Source organism: Podarcis pityusensis, assembly GCF_964106645.2.
Source record: "Podarcis pityusensis genome assembly, chromosome: 12".
NCBI classification, from domain to species: domain Eukaryota; kingdom Metazoa; phylum Chordata; class Lepidosauria; order Squamata; family Lacertidae; genus Podarcis; species Podarcis pityusensis.
Window position 1 is genome coordinate 57,114,735 of NC_138037.1, and position 15,948 is coordinate 57,130,682.

General features: G+C 41.0%; 1 protein-coding gene across 15 annotated transcripts in view; it reads right to left on the reverse strand.

The window, feature by feature from the left end:
* Window positions 1–15,948, reverse strand: part of TPK1 (thiamin pyrophosphokinase 1) — a 244,035-nt gene that overhangs the window by 47,271 nt on the left and 180,816 nt on the right. For 13 of the 15 annotated variants that reach the window (XR_013978378.1, XR_013978379.1, XM_080976012.1 and 10 more), the window contains one exon: window positions 4,556–4,667. Coding sequence is in view for 13 of the 15 variants with exons in the window: in XM_080976012.1 (XP_080832138.1) it covers window positions 4,556–4,667 (112 nt within the window). In the remaining 2 variants the exon portion in view is untranslated. Of the gene's footprint in view, window positions 1–1,957; window positions 2,089–3,833; window positions 3,939–4,555; window positions 4,668–15,948 lie in introns of those variants that run through there. The other 2 variants (XM_080976009.1, XM_080976011.1) reach the window with 2 other exon arrangements.

Consider the following 15,948-nt stretch of genomic DNA (forward strand, 5'->3'; position numbering starts at 1 on the left):
CCTCTATAAGCTTCTCTGCATGGTTTCTTTTTACTTCCATCCTTTCTGCAATCTCCTTGGTTTCTCTGTTTCTTCTCCTGGTCGTCAGCTTGCTTCAGAGTATCCTCCATTTCACCCCAAACTACTCAGTGGAAACTCCTATGGCAATGCCTAAGGGCCAAAAAGGGTGGTGTCCCAGGTATCCCACACGACGCGACGCAGCATAAGGTTACATTATTATCATTAATACCACTGTCTGTCTTAGAGCATGTTGCAAAGGCACATGAAGCAACAGTCCTGCTGAAGCTATGTAAGTTCTGGCCCACTGCTAGCTAAGAGACCACTAGGCAACCCTGTATCTGATGCCTTGAATTCTAGGCTTAGGCCTACTTTGCATTTGTAGGGGGGAGAGGAGAAAGATCTGGCTTTCTGAATGCTACAACTGCTCTGCACAGCACCAGCCTTGGCTTGACTGCAACATCTGCCCTGCTTAAGTGTGTTTCAAATAGGCTTCACCATGCAGTAACTGATTGGTCCCCAAAAGACACATAGCAAAATATTTGCAGCTGAAGCAGCTGCTCTAATGCCGAGTTCCAGGGCCCAAAGAGAGCATGGCCGTGGCATCAGGTGTGACCGTCTTTTACTTAAAGAACAACTGCGGCTGAGAGAGCAGCAAATGGCTGCCATAAGGGATTTGAAACAAAGCGTTCTGACTAATGAACTGAAAACAAAACAAAATCAAATACAGATGGTGGGCAGGTTGGATCAAGTAGCTGCTAAGGGAACCTTTCACTTACGGTAAGTTGGTTACTGCTTACAATTCCAAGTAGGTTGGTGACAGGACTTCTACATGAAAAGAATGTGCTTTTTCACTGACCACTGGTCTCCATCCCCCCACACCAAAGTTTACTATCTGAACCCTTCTCCCATTGCTATTTCGCATCACTAAATCATCTTCTGTCCTTCACCAGAGCAAAAGCAGGGCAGTAAACAGATCATAACTATTTCCTTTTAAAAATAAGTATGTGGAATAGAGTGTTTAACCATATAATGAATCTGATCTCCATTGAGCTGCCACTCAAATCCATTCTTTAGCAATGGTTTGGGTAGGTCAATATAGGCAGAACAGAGAGGGGGGAAGGATGCAATACCCTGACATTTTCTGTTTACTCAGTCAAGGACTTAGACACATCTGAGTGTTTATTATTCAGTTTAAAGGACATGTTCAAAAAACATGATTGCCTATCATATGTTGTTATATGTAACAATTCAAAATGAACCTCACCATCTTAAAACGTGAAATGGCAGACTTCACAGCACATTTCACTATGATGTTCATGCCCTTCCAAATGTGCCCTAGAGATACTTTGCAATTGTCATTCACATAGAAACTTGATTTTTTAGAAACCTGGAGGACAGTGCTGAAACCAGAAGTATGTCAAGATCAAAAAGGAAATGGGGACTTGTGTCTACCAGGAAACATTCTGTCTCTTGAAAATGTGAAACATTGGAGTATATCTGCATATTATGTAACCGAGTCCCAAACATATCACATTGAGGTCTTGATCAAAATTCAAGCTCTTATTTGAATAGTAATATCTCATCTATACAATGCCTCTTCTCAGTGTGCAATGTTTGTTTTCTGTGTTGTAGGGCTGTCACATGTCTGGAATTTTCTGGACATAGCTGGGATTCGCCCATCAAAAATGGTGTCTGGATAGAATTTTGAAAAGCGGCAAAAACCTGGGTGTATGGCAGCCCATATTGGAAATGTTGATTTTTGGAGATTTTGCCAAAAAAAACCCCAACCCCCCCTAGCTTTAGTGTTCGGATTTTGAAATATGGCAACCCTATGTGTTGGAAAGATCACTTTATAGCATCTTCCAGGAAACAAGTTTTCAAGATCATTTTATAGCATCTTCCAGGAAACAAGTTTTCAAGAACATAAAGCACTCACCAAATATACTTGCCAAGAAAGAGAAAAACAAATGTGTCACAAAATCAAAACATGTTTAAGAAAGTCCTCTCTTCTATAGAGTGTCTTTGCACTCAGAGATTCTGCCTGTAAAGTGGAGCTTGGGAAACCCACTGTAGACACGCACAATACACCTTTTTAAAAAAAGAGACAGAGAAGTCTAGTCTGAACTAACATTCATTGATTTCCATAGAGCTGGACATGTAATCAAGACACACAGTTTCATTTAGTATTATTGCTGGAGGGAGAGTGCATAGATTTCACTTTTGATTAATATTCTCATCAACTTGTATTTTATTTATTTCTATTTGGTATTCCATTGCTTTCTAAAGGGTCAGAGTACATTTTTTATTTGTAAAATGTATTTGCTGCATTACTAGTCTGCAAGCTCTCAAATGAGATCTCTATATATACACTAACTATATTATCTATCTCTATTAAAACCACAGTATGATATTTGCAGTTCTAGTATGCAACATTCAGATATTGAAAGTAAGAGGAAAAATAGATGACGTCAAACATCAGCTGCCTCTTAGCACCACCAACAGTATCCTGGACAAGAAAGATTTAAACAAATCTCCTAAAAGAGTGAACTGGCCAGATGATTGTTGTTTAGAAAAGGGGTTTTGCCACATAATACTTGGAAATCAGACTCAGCACATTCCCATTATGCAAAGGACGGACTTTATCTGGGAAAATCCTTTCCCCCACATCAACAGGTCACAAGAAGCAGGGTCAGTGTGGTCTTGAAGGATGGAGAGAAGCAGTGAACAAATGGTAAGCACCCTGAGCACTGGACTGGTGGGCACTGGATTACCCATAAAAAACTCTCATGGCCTACTTGCCAGAGGGGACATGGGAGTGAGATGCCTCCTTGGCAGTCTCACTGACTCCAAAAGCTATACCTGCTGAGGGATGGGTCATGCAAACCTCTCAGGTGTGTTGGAAAAGGGCCTGGTGTAGCACTGACCCGGTGTTTGCAGCCAGACAAGTGTTTCCCATCCCAAGTGATTGGGAGGAATGGTGGTTCCTAGTATTCTGGTAACAAGGACACTTGCACCGAGCCTGGAATGGCTGTCTTTCAACTAAATAAAATGCTACAGATCATCCATGTAAATCAACAAGCTTGTGACTCATAGTTCCACACATTTACTGCCTAGTCCTTTCATTCCAGGATCTGTAGAAACTATGTTGTACATTGCATGTGTGTCACCATCAACACCTGGCTAAGCTCCACACAACACCCCCCCCGATTCAAAAGCAGCATATTGCAGGTCAGAATCAGTGTTGCAGTTCACGTGCACGACTGGTTTAAATGTGTATCAACTTGCAGAACTTGCCTCCTCCTCCTTCACCCATCTTTTTGAAAATAATATACTGAAATCTAGTGCCTGTTTGGGACAGCTATCTGCAATACTGAATATGGAGTTTTTGGATAAGGAGCAGAAAACCACAAATATATTCCCTGCAGTTTTTTTTTTGGGGGGGGGCAAAGAAGAAATGAGAGGGGAAGATAGCATCTTATTTTCCCTATTTTGCCTTTCTTATTTTCAACGAACTATCTATGATAAAAGGACCTCCAGCCATATACTTTTTTCCAGAACTGAGAAAAAAATGACATACAAGCAGTTCAGGGCAAAAGGGGAGGGGGCTTTTAATAACCTCTATTGTTCTATTATTTACCTGTCAATTTTATGGCTTATAAAGTATGAGATTTAGGCCTTAGAAACCTGCTTTCCTTGAAGAGTAATGCATTGGAGAGGGTACTGTATCATGACCTCAATAAACCTTTTACTGAAAAAATAGAATTCTCAGGAGCAAACACATTTCTCTCTGTGATGATGCAAGCTTATATACAGTGGTACCTCAGGTTACAGACGCTTCAGGTTACAGACGCTTTAGGTTACAGACTCCGCCAACCCAGAAATAGTACCTCGGGTTAAGAACTTTGCTTCAGGATGAGAACATAAATCGTGCGGCGGTGCTGCGGCAGCAGGAGGCCCCATTAACTAAAGTGGTACTTCAGGTTAAGAACAGTTTCAGGTTAACAACAGACCTCCAGAACCTTATTCTGCCTCCCCCTGTCCTCACATGACTGGAAATGCCATCAAAGATCAAATTTCTTCCTATCCTCAACCTACGAACAGCAAGAATGCAAAGGTCTTATAAGACACCCCCCGCCACACAAATTTAGCAGTAATGTGCACACAGCTGTATGTTGTAGGCCTGTTCTATGTGACTGGAAAACCAAGAAGGCTTCTCCATGGCAGAAATCGTGTGTTTCACGGGGGTTGGAAAACATTTGAGATATGCCCAATTACACATAGTACTTCACAAGTAATATTGCTTGTAGGATGAAGAATGGTACTATTTAAGTTACTATTAATTGACCTTTTGTTTTCAGGCTAAATGCAATTTCCTCACAATGCAATGCTGGGCTGATAGGGTGGTTTCTGCACCTACATAATAAACTAGAAGTAAATCATTGCCACATATTCTCTTCCGACGCGGAACATCACTCCAACCCCAACCTCCCGGAGAATCTAGAAAACTGTCCTAAAAGGAGAAAAAATATGTCTGGTAGCAAAATGCCTTCCTTACCGAGATTCCACTTCAAGCCTGTTGTCGTGACACAGTCGCAAGAGCTCCCAATGGGAATGAGGCCACACCAGTTGCCTTCTAGTCCTGTGTTTACACGTAGTTTGTGCTTTCCCTGCAACACAGAAAGAACTTTGGTTTAGTGTCCACTGATCAGGAAGCACATGATTATGTAAACAACACACTTTTATGCACAAAAGAAGCTACAGATTAGGCACATCACTGCCGTTAAATTGTGATGTGGAACACCATGTGCCTAACACTGCAATTCCATGCAAATTTGTTTGGTAGAAAGCCCTTAACCCTCTTAAACTCAACAGAGATCAAAGTGATGCCTGGGTTCCTCCCAATAGAACCTGCTCCACATGAAATGTTCAGTTGATTCCATGTAAACTCTTAATGGGGTGTGGAGACATGGCTGCTACAGTGGTACCTTGCAAGACGAATGCCTCGCAAGACGAAAAACGTGCAAGACGAAAGAGTTTTTCATTTTTTGAGTTGCTTCGCAAGACGAATTTCCCTATGGGCTTGCTTCGCAAGACGAAAAACGAAAACGTCTTGCAAGTTTGTTTCCTTTTTCTTAAAACCATTAATACCCTATGGGAAACCGTGCTTCGCAAGATGAAAAATTCGCAAGACGAAAAAACTCGCAGAACGAATTAATTTCGTCTTGCGAGGCACCACTGTACCAGATTTATTTATTTGATTTCTTATCCACCTTTCGCTGTAAGATTTCAGGGGCAGCAACAACTATATCAGCATACAAGTCAAACAGTGCATACAATTATAAAAGCAAGGAAACCAGTTCCTATCAAAAGCAGCACATTACCAATTAAACACAAGAGGTAGGTCCCACAAAATACTTTTAACTGTAAAGCGTGGCAGGGGGTCCTCAGATGACGCTAAACAGCATGAGGACAAGACGGAGCCCTGAGAGATGCCACAGGACAATTCCCACGGCAATAAACAGTGCTTACCCCCACTACCTTCTGGAAATGGTCCTGGAGGTCAGAGTTGAAACGCGGAAGCATAGTGTTTCCAACTCTCCAGAAAGATACTGTGGTCAATGGTGCTGGAGAAGCAGGTTGAGGGCAGCCTGCCTGGCTCCGCTGCACAGGGCGCTGGACTGAGCAGAATGGAAGGCAAGAGGCTGGGGGGGGGGCACCGAATGTTGGCATTGCACAGGACATGCTGAAATGTGAAAGAGAAAAATCCCCCCTGCTAATAGCCACCATAGCTACCGGTAATTGGAATCTCTAGATTAAGTGGTAGAATAGCTATGAATATCCATGCCCAGGGTGTGTGTGTGGGGGGAGACAATGGGGAGGGCTCTTGCCTTCATGCTAGTGCTGTGCTGAACCTTTCACTTCCTTTATTTTCAGCAATCTGAGCGAGCAAAACAAAGTGGCCTGCCAAGAGGCTGGGGCAGAGAAATTTGAAGGAATTTTGTGCTGAGATGCACATATGCACTGTTGAAAAGTGACTGATGAGTCTGCTTCTCACTGCAACATGCTTAAAATGCCGCGCACAAATGTAGAGTGTTAGGGAGCTCTTCACACACACAAGCTTTCTTTGTTGCAACACCACCTAGACTGCAATGTTGCACGGTCACATGGGCATCCTAGGAAGTGTGCAAAAAAGAAAGACCGTGTGTAAAGAACCCTGTGCCACAGTGTGGGGCAAGGCAGTAAGAAAGAGGACCCACAACACTACTGGAAAAAATCATCAAGATTTTCACCCTCCTTGTGAAAGAGGGAGGCAGATTTGGGTACAGCTCTGCTTGTGAGCTTTCCAGAAATACCTGGCTGGACTAGAGGAAGCCTCAGTCGGATCCAGGAGGCCATTTCTTATGTTTTCTTATAAGTTTGACTAAAAGCTTAGCTTTACAGATATTTATAAACTCGGCTCTGAAGGATCAGTACAATTCTAAGGATGTAAAATGAAGTCATATAAACAGCATTTTAAAATTCTCCCGGGTTTGAGAAAATACTGTTTATGCCTTTTTTAAAAAAATAAATCTTAATTTATGGCTGCAATAGAAATCCCTTGTATGACTTAAAATATAGGAAGGATACTAGTTTCTACTGTGCATTTTAGGACAATCCCTTTGGGGTGATAATGGGTTGTAATTGGAGTGGAAAGCTGATGAGAGTTTGTTATTTCTGTTAGTTTTTGCTTAGAGTTTGTAAGCTTGTGAGTTCATGGGAAACCAGAGGTATCTCTCTGAAGCAGAAATTATTGTGAACAATGATGCAATGTAAACTGAAATGATAACCTTATATCTTACTAAGGGCTGCACCGCTGCTCAATCTGCTTGCCGCCCACAGCTATTGCCACCACATTAACCCCTTAGAGCTTCCATTTCCCACCCCATTCAACTATTAAGCTCACTTTCCATCTTCCCAACCCCATTTCTCAATTTGCCTCTTTTCTATTCTGAAGCCTTGCTTGCACTCATTTCACCTGCACACCCACGTCCACGCCTCCTTCCCATATCCATACCCCCTGCATCTTCCTCCTCCCACATATTGCGCCTGCTAAGCACCCAGTTCCCCTTCCGCCCATTGACTCTTTTCTGCCCATTGTTGTCCTGCTTACAATGGGAATGGCAGAGCCGCAGGCACATCAGGGGCACTTAAGCCAAAGGTCTCGGCGTTGCCACATGCTTGTCCTGTGAATCTTACCTTCCTAGAACAATTTTGCCACTTGCAGTAAGACAAAGTGCATGGCTATAGCTGCAATCCTATGCACGCTTGCCTGTGTTCTTATAGTTAAGCATCACTGAGCCAACTGGAGTTTACTTTTCCATAAGCATGCATAGGATTGCGGTGCAACGGCACACCATGGAAACCAGTGCACCACAGTGCTGTGCCACACAAGCTCATATTTGACTGCGTGAAAGTGTGTTGAAGTGATCTTCGGATGAATGGCAGTATAGAAATGTAATAATAATAATAATAATAATAATAATAATAATAATATACACATTGGGTTGCTTTAGTATGAAGTGCTGGGAGTAGGGGAGAGAACGTTATATAAATGCTAAGCATCATTTATAAGCACCATATCAAAAAAGCCACTGAGGTGCTGTTCTGAAAATTTCTCTGTTTTTGCTATGCTGAGAAAGTCTAAATTTGCTGAAGAGGGAACAACAACCCTTGTGTACAAAACACACACACACACACGCTTGGTGACATTTGTTACATAGCTTGAGATATTCTTTCTGTTTCATAGTGACTCTGACTGCTAAAAAAGAAGAGAATGACAGAATACTCATTTCTAAAGTCACTGGAAGAAAAGGTTAGCAAGTAATTAACACATATCTTAGTATTTTAAATAATACATTTAGTAAAAATTATTCAGGATTTAAAAATGTTAACAAGCAAGGGCAATGCCAGCAGAGAGCTGTTATTATGCATAATAAACTACAGTGTTCAAAAGCAGAGGCCCAACACACCTTCTACAGTTTCTAGGATCCATCAAGCGAAACCTTCAAATGAGTTACAAAGGCATCCATTTTAGACTGCAAGGGTGCAAAGGGAGGCATTCTCAGTCTCCCACTTAACTCCTTGTTGTAATCAACTCACAAGAGTCCAAGGATGAACGCTTTCTTAAAGTATTGCTAAGGCAAGCTGCTACAGCTGGCCTTTGTGGCTCAGAGATATATCAGCAAGAGCTGTAGACTTTCTTTTTAAAAAAATAACAACAAAGGTGGGGGGGAGCACAAAACGGAATCCTGCACATGATGTCGTTGGGAACAAATATGTAGGTTACTGTTATTGCCATATGTAACAAAGTTCCACCAAATGGCAGAAAAGTTTTGTGTTTTCAGTACCTTTCAACACCATTTAACCTGTGTGTAAACTACTCAGATATGGTAATCTTCCATAAATTATTGTACCATGACAAAATATTTAAATCATGCAGCAATTTCCATTTCTGGGCAATCAGTAGTCTGGTGGTCATTGACCAAAATGTTAACAGTTCATTGGGTTTGATACCCACATTTGAATCCTTAGAGACAGATAGTAGTGCTAGCTGTGATGTAGCTTGCACAGGATCCCCAATTATATTAGCAATTTATCGTCAAGAGTCCTTCACTACTAGACACTCATGCCAAAGGTGGTACTAAGTGTTCAGAGGCCCAGAGTCTTGCCAACAGTCTGGGCCAGAAGTTTTATATGTGATAGCTGAACCAGAATTATATACCACTGACAATACCCTTTAATTGTTTTCTCTCTCATTTGCTAAAATGGATCTCACTGGTTTCCTAGTCTACAGATTTTCCCATGTTTTAGCATCTATTTCACATTTCATATCTGTCTCCCAAATACTTTAAAGATAAGAGCCTCAAATCTAGAGAAAAATCTCATGGGACAGCAGAAGTAGTGAAATGCAGTGAGGAGGGGCATCACAGCTGCAATGAAGAAAATTGGTAGACTGTAGCTCAATTGACTACAGTGCAATTGTACCCATAGTCTGCAATCTCAGTCCACCCCTGCAGTTGGGCATCAAGTCTACTGTGGTCCCCAAGTGGCTATAGTGTTGATTTAATATCTCAGGGGGTCACAAGTCAGTCAGGATAAAGTGGAGCAGAAGCACCTCAAGTTTTTAACATTAAAAGCAAAACAATACCCAATGCCAAGGTGGCTAATTATTCTCTTTTATGCTTTAGTTGCTGAGATACCACCACCAAAGTAAAAAACCTGAACAGAGCTTTAACATTTTTTCTTCTGGATCCAAGTCTGACCATGCTTTAATTAATGTAACTGCTGATAAAAATCATGTTATATAATGAGATTCCATTGATTTTTGTCTTATTAAACCATTTTTGAAAAACTCTGATCAATCAGAAAAATTGATTCAGTTCTTTTTCCGTTTTCATTTCATCACTGGTGATGGAAAATAAAGATCAGTTTTTAAGTTCAGCCTTTTGAGGAAAACATCCAAATGTGTGTTTGTGTGTGCTTTTTTTTTTTTTTAAAGCATTTTAACCAAAATGAGACTGAACTTTTCATATGGTTTTGTTCATATAACTTCATTTTTATGTTTTGCTCACATTAACGTATAGTTTTGACTAGAAAGCCTCAAGGAATAGGAGTTATTCATTAAATGTGGCTTTTGTGACTAGCAAAACCGTATAGGGGTTGGGGAAACAGCCTTGTGGCAATGGAAGCAAGGCTTTAATTCATAACTTATTTACCACAGTGTGGCACAAAGCTGAAATATAAAAATGTCTTTGGAGGTTTTCTTGATAAGGATATACCTGAATTTCATCTTTTCTACGCAGGGCACCCCCTCTCCCATTTAATTACATACATGGGACCTGGAAGCACCACTATGAATGTAAAATGTGCTTGCCTGCGTTGACCAAAGCTGGACACCAGCAAAACCTCAGTTTCTTTCCTTTTCATGCCTCCTGTTTGAATGTTCTCTAGCAAAAACAATATATTCTAATGGCAAGCCCATACCATTTCACAGAGCATGTGGGGAACTCAGAAGACTGAATGCTGTCACATACCCCGCCACCCCAGTGCCTGCATATAGAAAACTAGATGCCGAGTGATTGGCTAGACCAGAATTCTACTCTTGACATCTAGTTTTCTGTATAGAGGGAATTGTTTGCATGGAGGAGCATTCAATCCTATGAGCTCTAGAGAGTGAGACAAACCATGCTAAGCCAAACCATGTTTTAGCTTACAGAAGTGCAGCTGGAGGAGGACTAGGAGAGGCGTGCCTCAGTCACGGTGTCCTCTCTAGAAACCATATGAAAATGGTTTGGCTTAGTGTGAACACAAGGGTTTCTAGAGAGGACATCGTGACTGATGCACGCCTCTCCTGGTTTGGCTTAGTGTTACTTGTGAATCAGTCCAAACTAAATGGAATGGGCCATTGTTGTTCCAACGCCTTTCTAAATGACTTGGATGAAGGAACTCAAGAGATGCTTATCAGATTTTCAGATGACACCAAACTGGGAGGAGTAGCTAATGCCGAAGAAGACAAATCAGGATTCAATATGACTTTAACAGACTGGAGAACTGGGCCAAAACTAAGAAAATGAATTTCAATAGGAACAAATGTCAGGTTCTACACTTAGGCAGAAAGATCTAGCTATACCAGTATAAGATGGGGGACGTCTGGCTTGTCAGTAGTACATGTGAAAAGGATCAAGGGATCTTGGTGGGCCACAAGCTTAACATGAGTCAACAGTGTGATGCAGCAGCAAAAAAAGCTTATGCTATGCTAGGCTGCATCAACAGAAGTACAGTGGTACCTTGGGTTAAGAACTTAATTCGTTCTGGAGGTCCGTTCTTAACCTGAAACTGTTCTTAACCTGAAGCACCACTTTAGCTAATGGGCCTCCCACTGCCACTGCGCCGCAGCCACATGATTTCTGTTCTCATCCTGAAGCAAAGTTCTTAACCCGAGGTACTATTTCTGGGTTAGTGGAGTTTGTAACCTGAAGTGTCCGTAACCTGAGGTACCACTGTATAGTGTGCAGAGGAGGGTAACCAAGATGGTCAAGGGTTGCCACATGGAAGATGGAGCAAGACTGAAATTTGTTTTGGATTTCAAATTACTTAGAAATGAGCCCTGATAATATTTATAGCATTTACTTTCAAGTGAGAGAATGCAGTATCAGGAACTTTCAACACAGTCATAGAAGACCCCTAGTAATTTTAAGCCATATATTTCAAAGAGAATGGAATAGGATGCTTGGGGAGAAATCACAACTATGTAAAATGTTTCTGACCCTACTACATTCATAGTGACTTCCTGCTGGATGTATTATAGTAGCTCAAGCAGAGACCATTTTCTCAAAATGCACAAACTTCCTAAAGCAGAATCTGTTTCTTTCTGGCATCTCATTTATCATCATAGCCATAATGCTGATGAATTATCCCTACAGAATTAGACTGCAATATCAGAAGATCACCAAAGGCTATCAGAAATTATTTTGTGATGCAGCACAAGGAAACAAAACAAAGCAGAACGGATTACACAAGAGCAAGTCCTGCAGTCATACAAAATCTCAGAAAAGTATTCTGGATGAAGCTAATTTCTTGAGTCCATTTCATTTTTGTCCACTCACTACAAAGGGTGATGTGGGGATACAAATTAAAGCACAGCAAAGGAAGAATTAATCCTGCACACTTATAGAAATCTCAATTCTCCAAGGGAGGATCCAAAATGGAACTGACTACAAACAAGAGAGAAGTATCAACAGGCTTGGAGTTTTGCCGAAGTACAAAAATTCTTTAGGAATAAAAATCACAAGGGAAGGGGAAATCCAAAAATGCCTCAAAGAGGACTGAGCCTGCTCAGAATGTTGACTTGTTTTTTGTGGGTGGGTGAGAAGGGAACAGGATAGCATAAAGGCAGGCATGACTAGCTGGAACAGGATTCCCCCAAATTACAAGATTTTGTTCTAGGACTCACATGCACAGGCCTACTTCTCATTGAGGCTGCATCTGGACTGCACCAGTTAAGAAAGCAGGTGGGACTCAAGAACTAAGCAGCATTTGCGCCCAGCCAGAAGATCTTTGCTATCGCATCTTTCCCTTTGATGCAATCAGTTAAGTGGAGCTGGTGTACTGTAGAACAGCTGCTGCTATATCAGGTCCCCTTGGTTTTGCAGTCCCAGGCAGTCAGCGAAAGCAAAAGGTCTTGAGTCCTCCATTCATGACTGCAGCTGTGTTTAGCTCTCTGGGTCAGAGGCTGCACAGTCCTCCATCCCTTGAGAGGTGGAAAATGTAAAGCTAGCTTTTGTGTAGTTGGTTCCTTTTGAAGAAATGAAGTACAGTGACTTTTTCCATACCTAAAACATATCTGACTTATTTACAAATGAACAAATTGCAAAGAAATGGCAGGAGTGCAAAAATATCCTCCTCCCAAAACTACAGATTTAGCTTGCTTTGGCCTCTGAGCCAAAAACTTGCACGTCAGCCCTCCTTTTCACAGAGTTTCGTTTCTGAACGGAGGTGGGCTGAAGTCTTTGCTCTTATCTAGGGGTCACAGTTTTGGCCTGGTATCTCACAAGTGTCAACTCCCATCCAACCATGTGAAATTTGATATAGTTTAGCAGGCTGATAACTTGAGGCTTTCTAGACATATTGCTCAAAACATGGTAAATTTTTTATTAGGCTACACCATTTTACATTGGAGGTGCAGGAATCACAACCAAATAGTCTCCCCCACCAACTCCCAAAATCCACATATAGAAAACTTGATGGTCAGATAAATGGTAAGCTAGACTGTGCGCGACGGTTTGGATATGGTAAAAACTTCAGTTTTCAATCAAGGAGTTACCCACCTTAAATCTAATGTAGATCCAGAAATTGTTTTATTCTGTGATGAGCTGTTTGTCTTGGGAGCCTGTTGGAAGTGGACCTTAGAAAGCATTTTAAATTGCTCAGATGAAAGCCTACTCAATGAGTGATGAGGGTTTCCCCACTTTGTCATATTCTACTGCACAAGCAAGGAAATCCCCAAAATGTGTACTGCATATGCAGATGATCTTTGTCCCCCTAAGCCCCAGAAAGAGACATTCTCTTTGATGGAATTCATAATGTGCTCATCCACTTAGACTATATATTTTGTTGTTGTAAAAAAGCAGAATTATGTGGTACCACCACTAAATAATAATCATGGCTACTTCTGAGTGATGAAAATTATCATTAATAATGGAATTGCAGTTTATACAGCCCATAGCCTTTTATGCCTGAAATTATGATGATGATGATGATGATGATGATAATAATAATAATAATAATAATAATAATTTATTTATTTATTTATTTATACCCTGCCCATCTGGCTGGGTTTCCCCAGCCACTTTGGGAGGCTCCCAACAGAATTAAAAGCACAATAAAACATCAAACATTAAAAACTTCCCTAAACAGGAAGGACTACCTTCAGATGTCTTCCAAATGTCAGATAGTTGTTTATTTCCTTGACATCTGATGGGGGGACATTCCACTACCGAGAAGGCCCTCTGCCTGGTTCCCTGTAACCCCATTTCTGGCAGTGAGGGAGCTGGCAGAAGGCTCTTGGAGTTGGACCTCAGTGTAATGTAAATTACCATTAGGCTAAACCTCCTATGAAGAACATTGGTCCCCTCAGAGTCATGTTTATCATTGCTAGCCGTGGTCAGAATGAATAGCTGAATATTTCATATATTTACTTTCTCATTTTCTGATACTGTGTTTCTTAGGAGTACAGAAACATTAGGCTATACACTGAACATAAATTATCTTTTATCTGTGAGTTTTACAGCAGTTTGTAATACAAGGTAGTAGGATTTATGACCAAGAAATAGGAAGATGTCCAAGAATTAATGGAGCATGGCTTTTACATTACACTGTGCTGAGTTTAGTGTAACCCATGTAAGATTTCAGCATAGTGCTAGAAGAGGAAGATATTTCTACTTACACTTTAAAATCTATCAAGGAAGTACATTTTTGTCAGTTATCTAATGCTGTAGAAAGGACTTATGGAATGTTTTGGTAGCCCTTTTACTTGCATGTGCCTCCTTTTGTCTACCCTTGGCACAACTCTCACTGTGAGGAACATCCCACTTGCCTCACTGCACAAATCTGGTGGCCCACAGCAGCTAAGAAAGTCCCTGGCTCAAATCTTTCCGCATTCATAACTCACAAGGTGGTGGCAACTGTTCTTGCAGGCCCCTCCATCACCACTTAAAAAATGGAGACAATATTAGCCTTCTTTGAGATGCTGTAAGGATTGCTGAAATAATATATGTGAACTGCTTTAAGTATGTCAGTGTGGTATATAAATGCTAAACATTGTTACTCCTATTGTTATAAAGTGGCCATCATTAAGGTGTGTGTGGTGGTGTATGTGTATATCCCCAAAGCAACCAAAACCCCTTGGCAACTTCAGACCTAGGCAAAGGGCCATACTAGATTAATACGCAAGTAAGTATTGTGTATTGTGCATTTAAATAGTAATCAAGTGTGCAGCCCCTGAAAATAGCAGTACCTTTGTGGCAGTGTCGAGGGGTGTGTGTGTGTTTTAATCCATACTGGATCAGCCCCCTTGTGCCTACCATTTGCATGGGAAGAGAGGCTCTCACTAGCAGTAGCTTAGGACTGTGGACTTTTTTTGCTTTGTCCTCCAAACCACTGCCAGATCATAAAAAGTGTCTGAAGGTTTTCTCAGTTTCAGAAATAACATGTTATGTGCAAAAAAGCTGTTTACAGAGAAGCACAAGTCCAAAATTGTGTTCTGTGTATGGAACTAGTTGCATTGGTCCATTGGATCCTTAGAGCCTCTTCTGTTGTGCAGTTTACACTGCTAAGTATAGCGTGCCGAAGTCTGGGAGGCTTGGGTTACTGATTTATTTCGGAGCCAGAGGTCAATGGATCTTCGCAGTGGCACGGCTGGAAGGAGACGATCCAGCTGAGGGATAGCCAGCTGGCCTTTCGACCCCCGGATGCCGACAATACTAGGTCTGTAATCCTATACACAGTTACCTTGAAGGGAGTCCCATTGAACATAGTAGGATTGACTTCAGAGTAAAGGAGCAGAGGATCAGCTAAGCCACGCTTTTTGAAAGCTGTAATTTGTGATGAGTGTATTTTCTAGTTATATATTCATGAATATTCCTACTTGCTGCATGTGGCTACAGAGGCATCATAATCTATATAGATCACAAACTACAGCTAGCTTTGTGCCAAGTGAAACCTCCAAGAATGAAACAAAACCCTTTCCTGGCAAATTAGATGTTAGGTTCACAAAACAATATTCATCATTCCCCCACAAGCCAGCTTCTCCCAACCTCCCACAGTTATATTCAGAAATGCATGGAATAAGCTTATTAGCTTTTTTTCCTCGGCACATCTTATCCAGCAAAGAAATAACATTTTAACTTGTTTCATTATACACCTAATAATGTGTTTCCAAGAAATGAACATGTATTTTTGAAGAGGAACTTATTAACCATAGAGTTGTAACTATTCTGTGTGAAGGAATAAAATGGATGGTTGGAAAGGAACACACTGAGTATGGCTATAAGTCATGCAGGAACAGAAGCCTGTGCTACCCTTTTATTACTGTTCTAGGAAAAAACAAGATAATGATATCTACTGCTTATTACGTACTCCTTCATTTAAATGATTGCCCTTGCCAAATTGATCAATGCTCATAATATTTTTAAAAGGTGGCTCCATTTCATCATATTTAATTTGTGGAGTATTGTGGCATGAGACACAGAAAACTGCAGACTTCACTATAGATTACAACTGTAGTTTTCAAGCTTTCTACATTCAGGGCAACCCTTTCCACATTGTCTGCTGAGGATTCTGGGGCACATCCTAGGCATAAAGAAAAGCATAATGTAAATGTAATAAATAATAACTATTACTTGGGCTCAA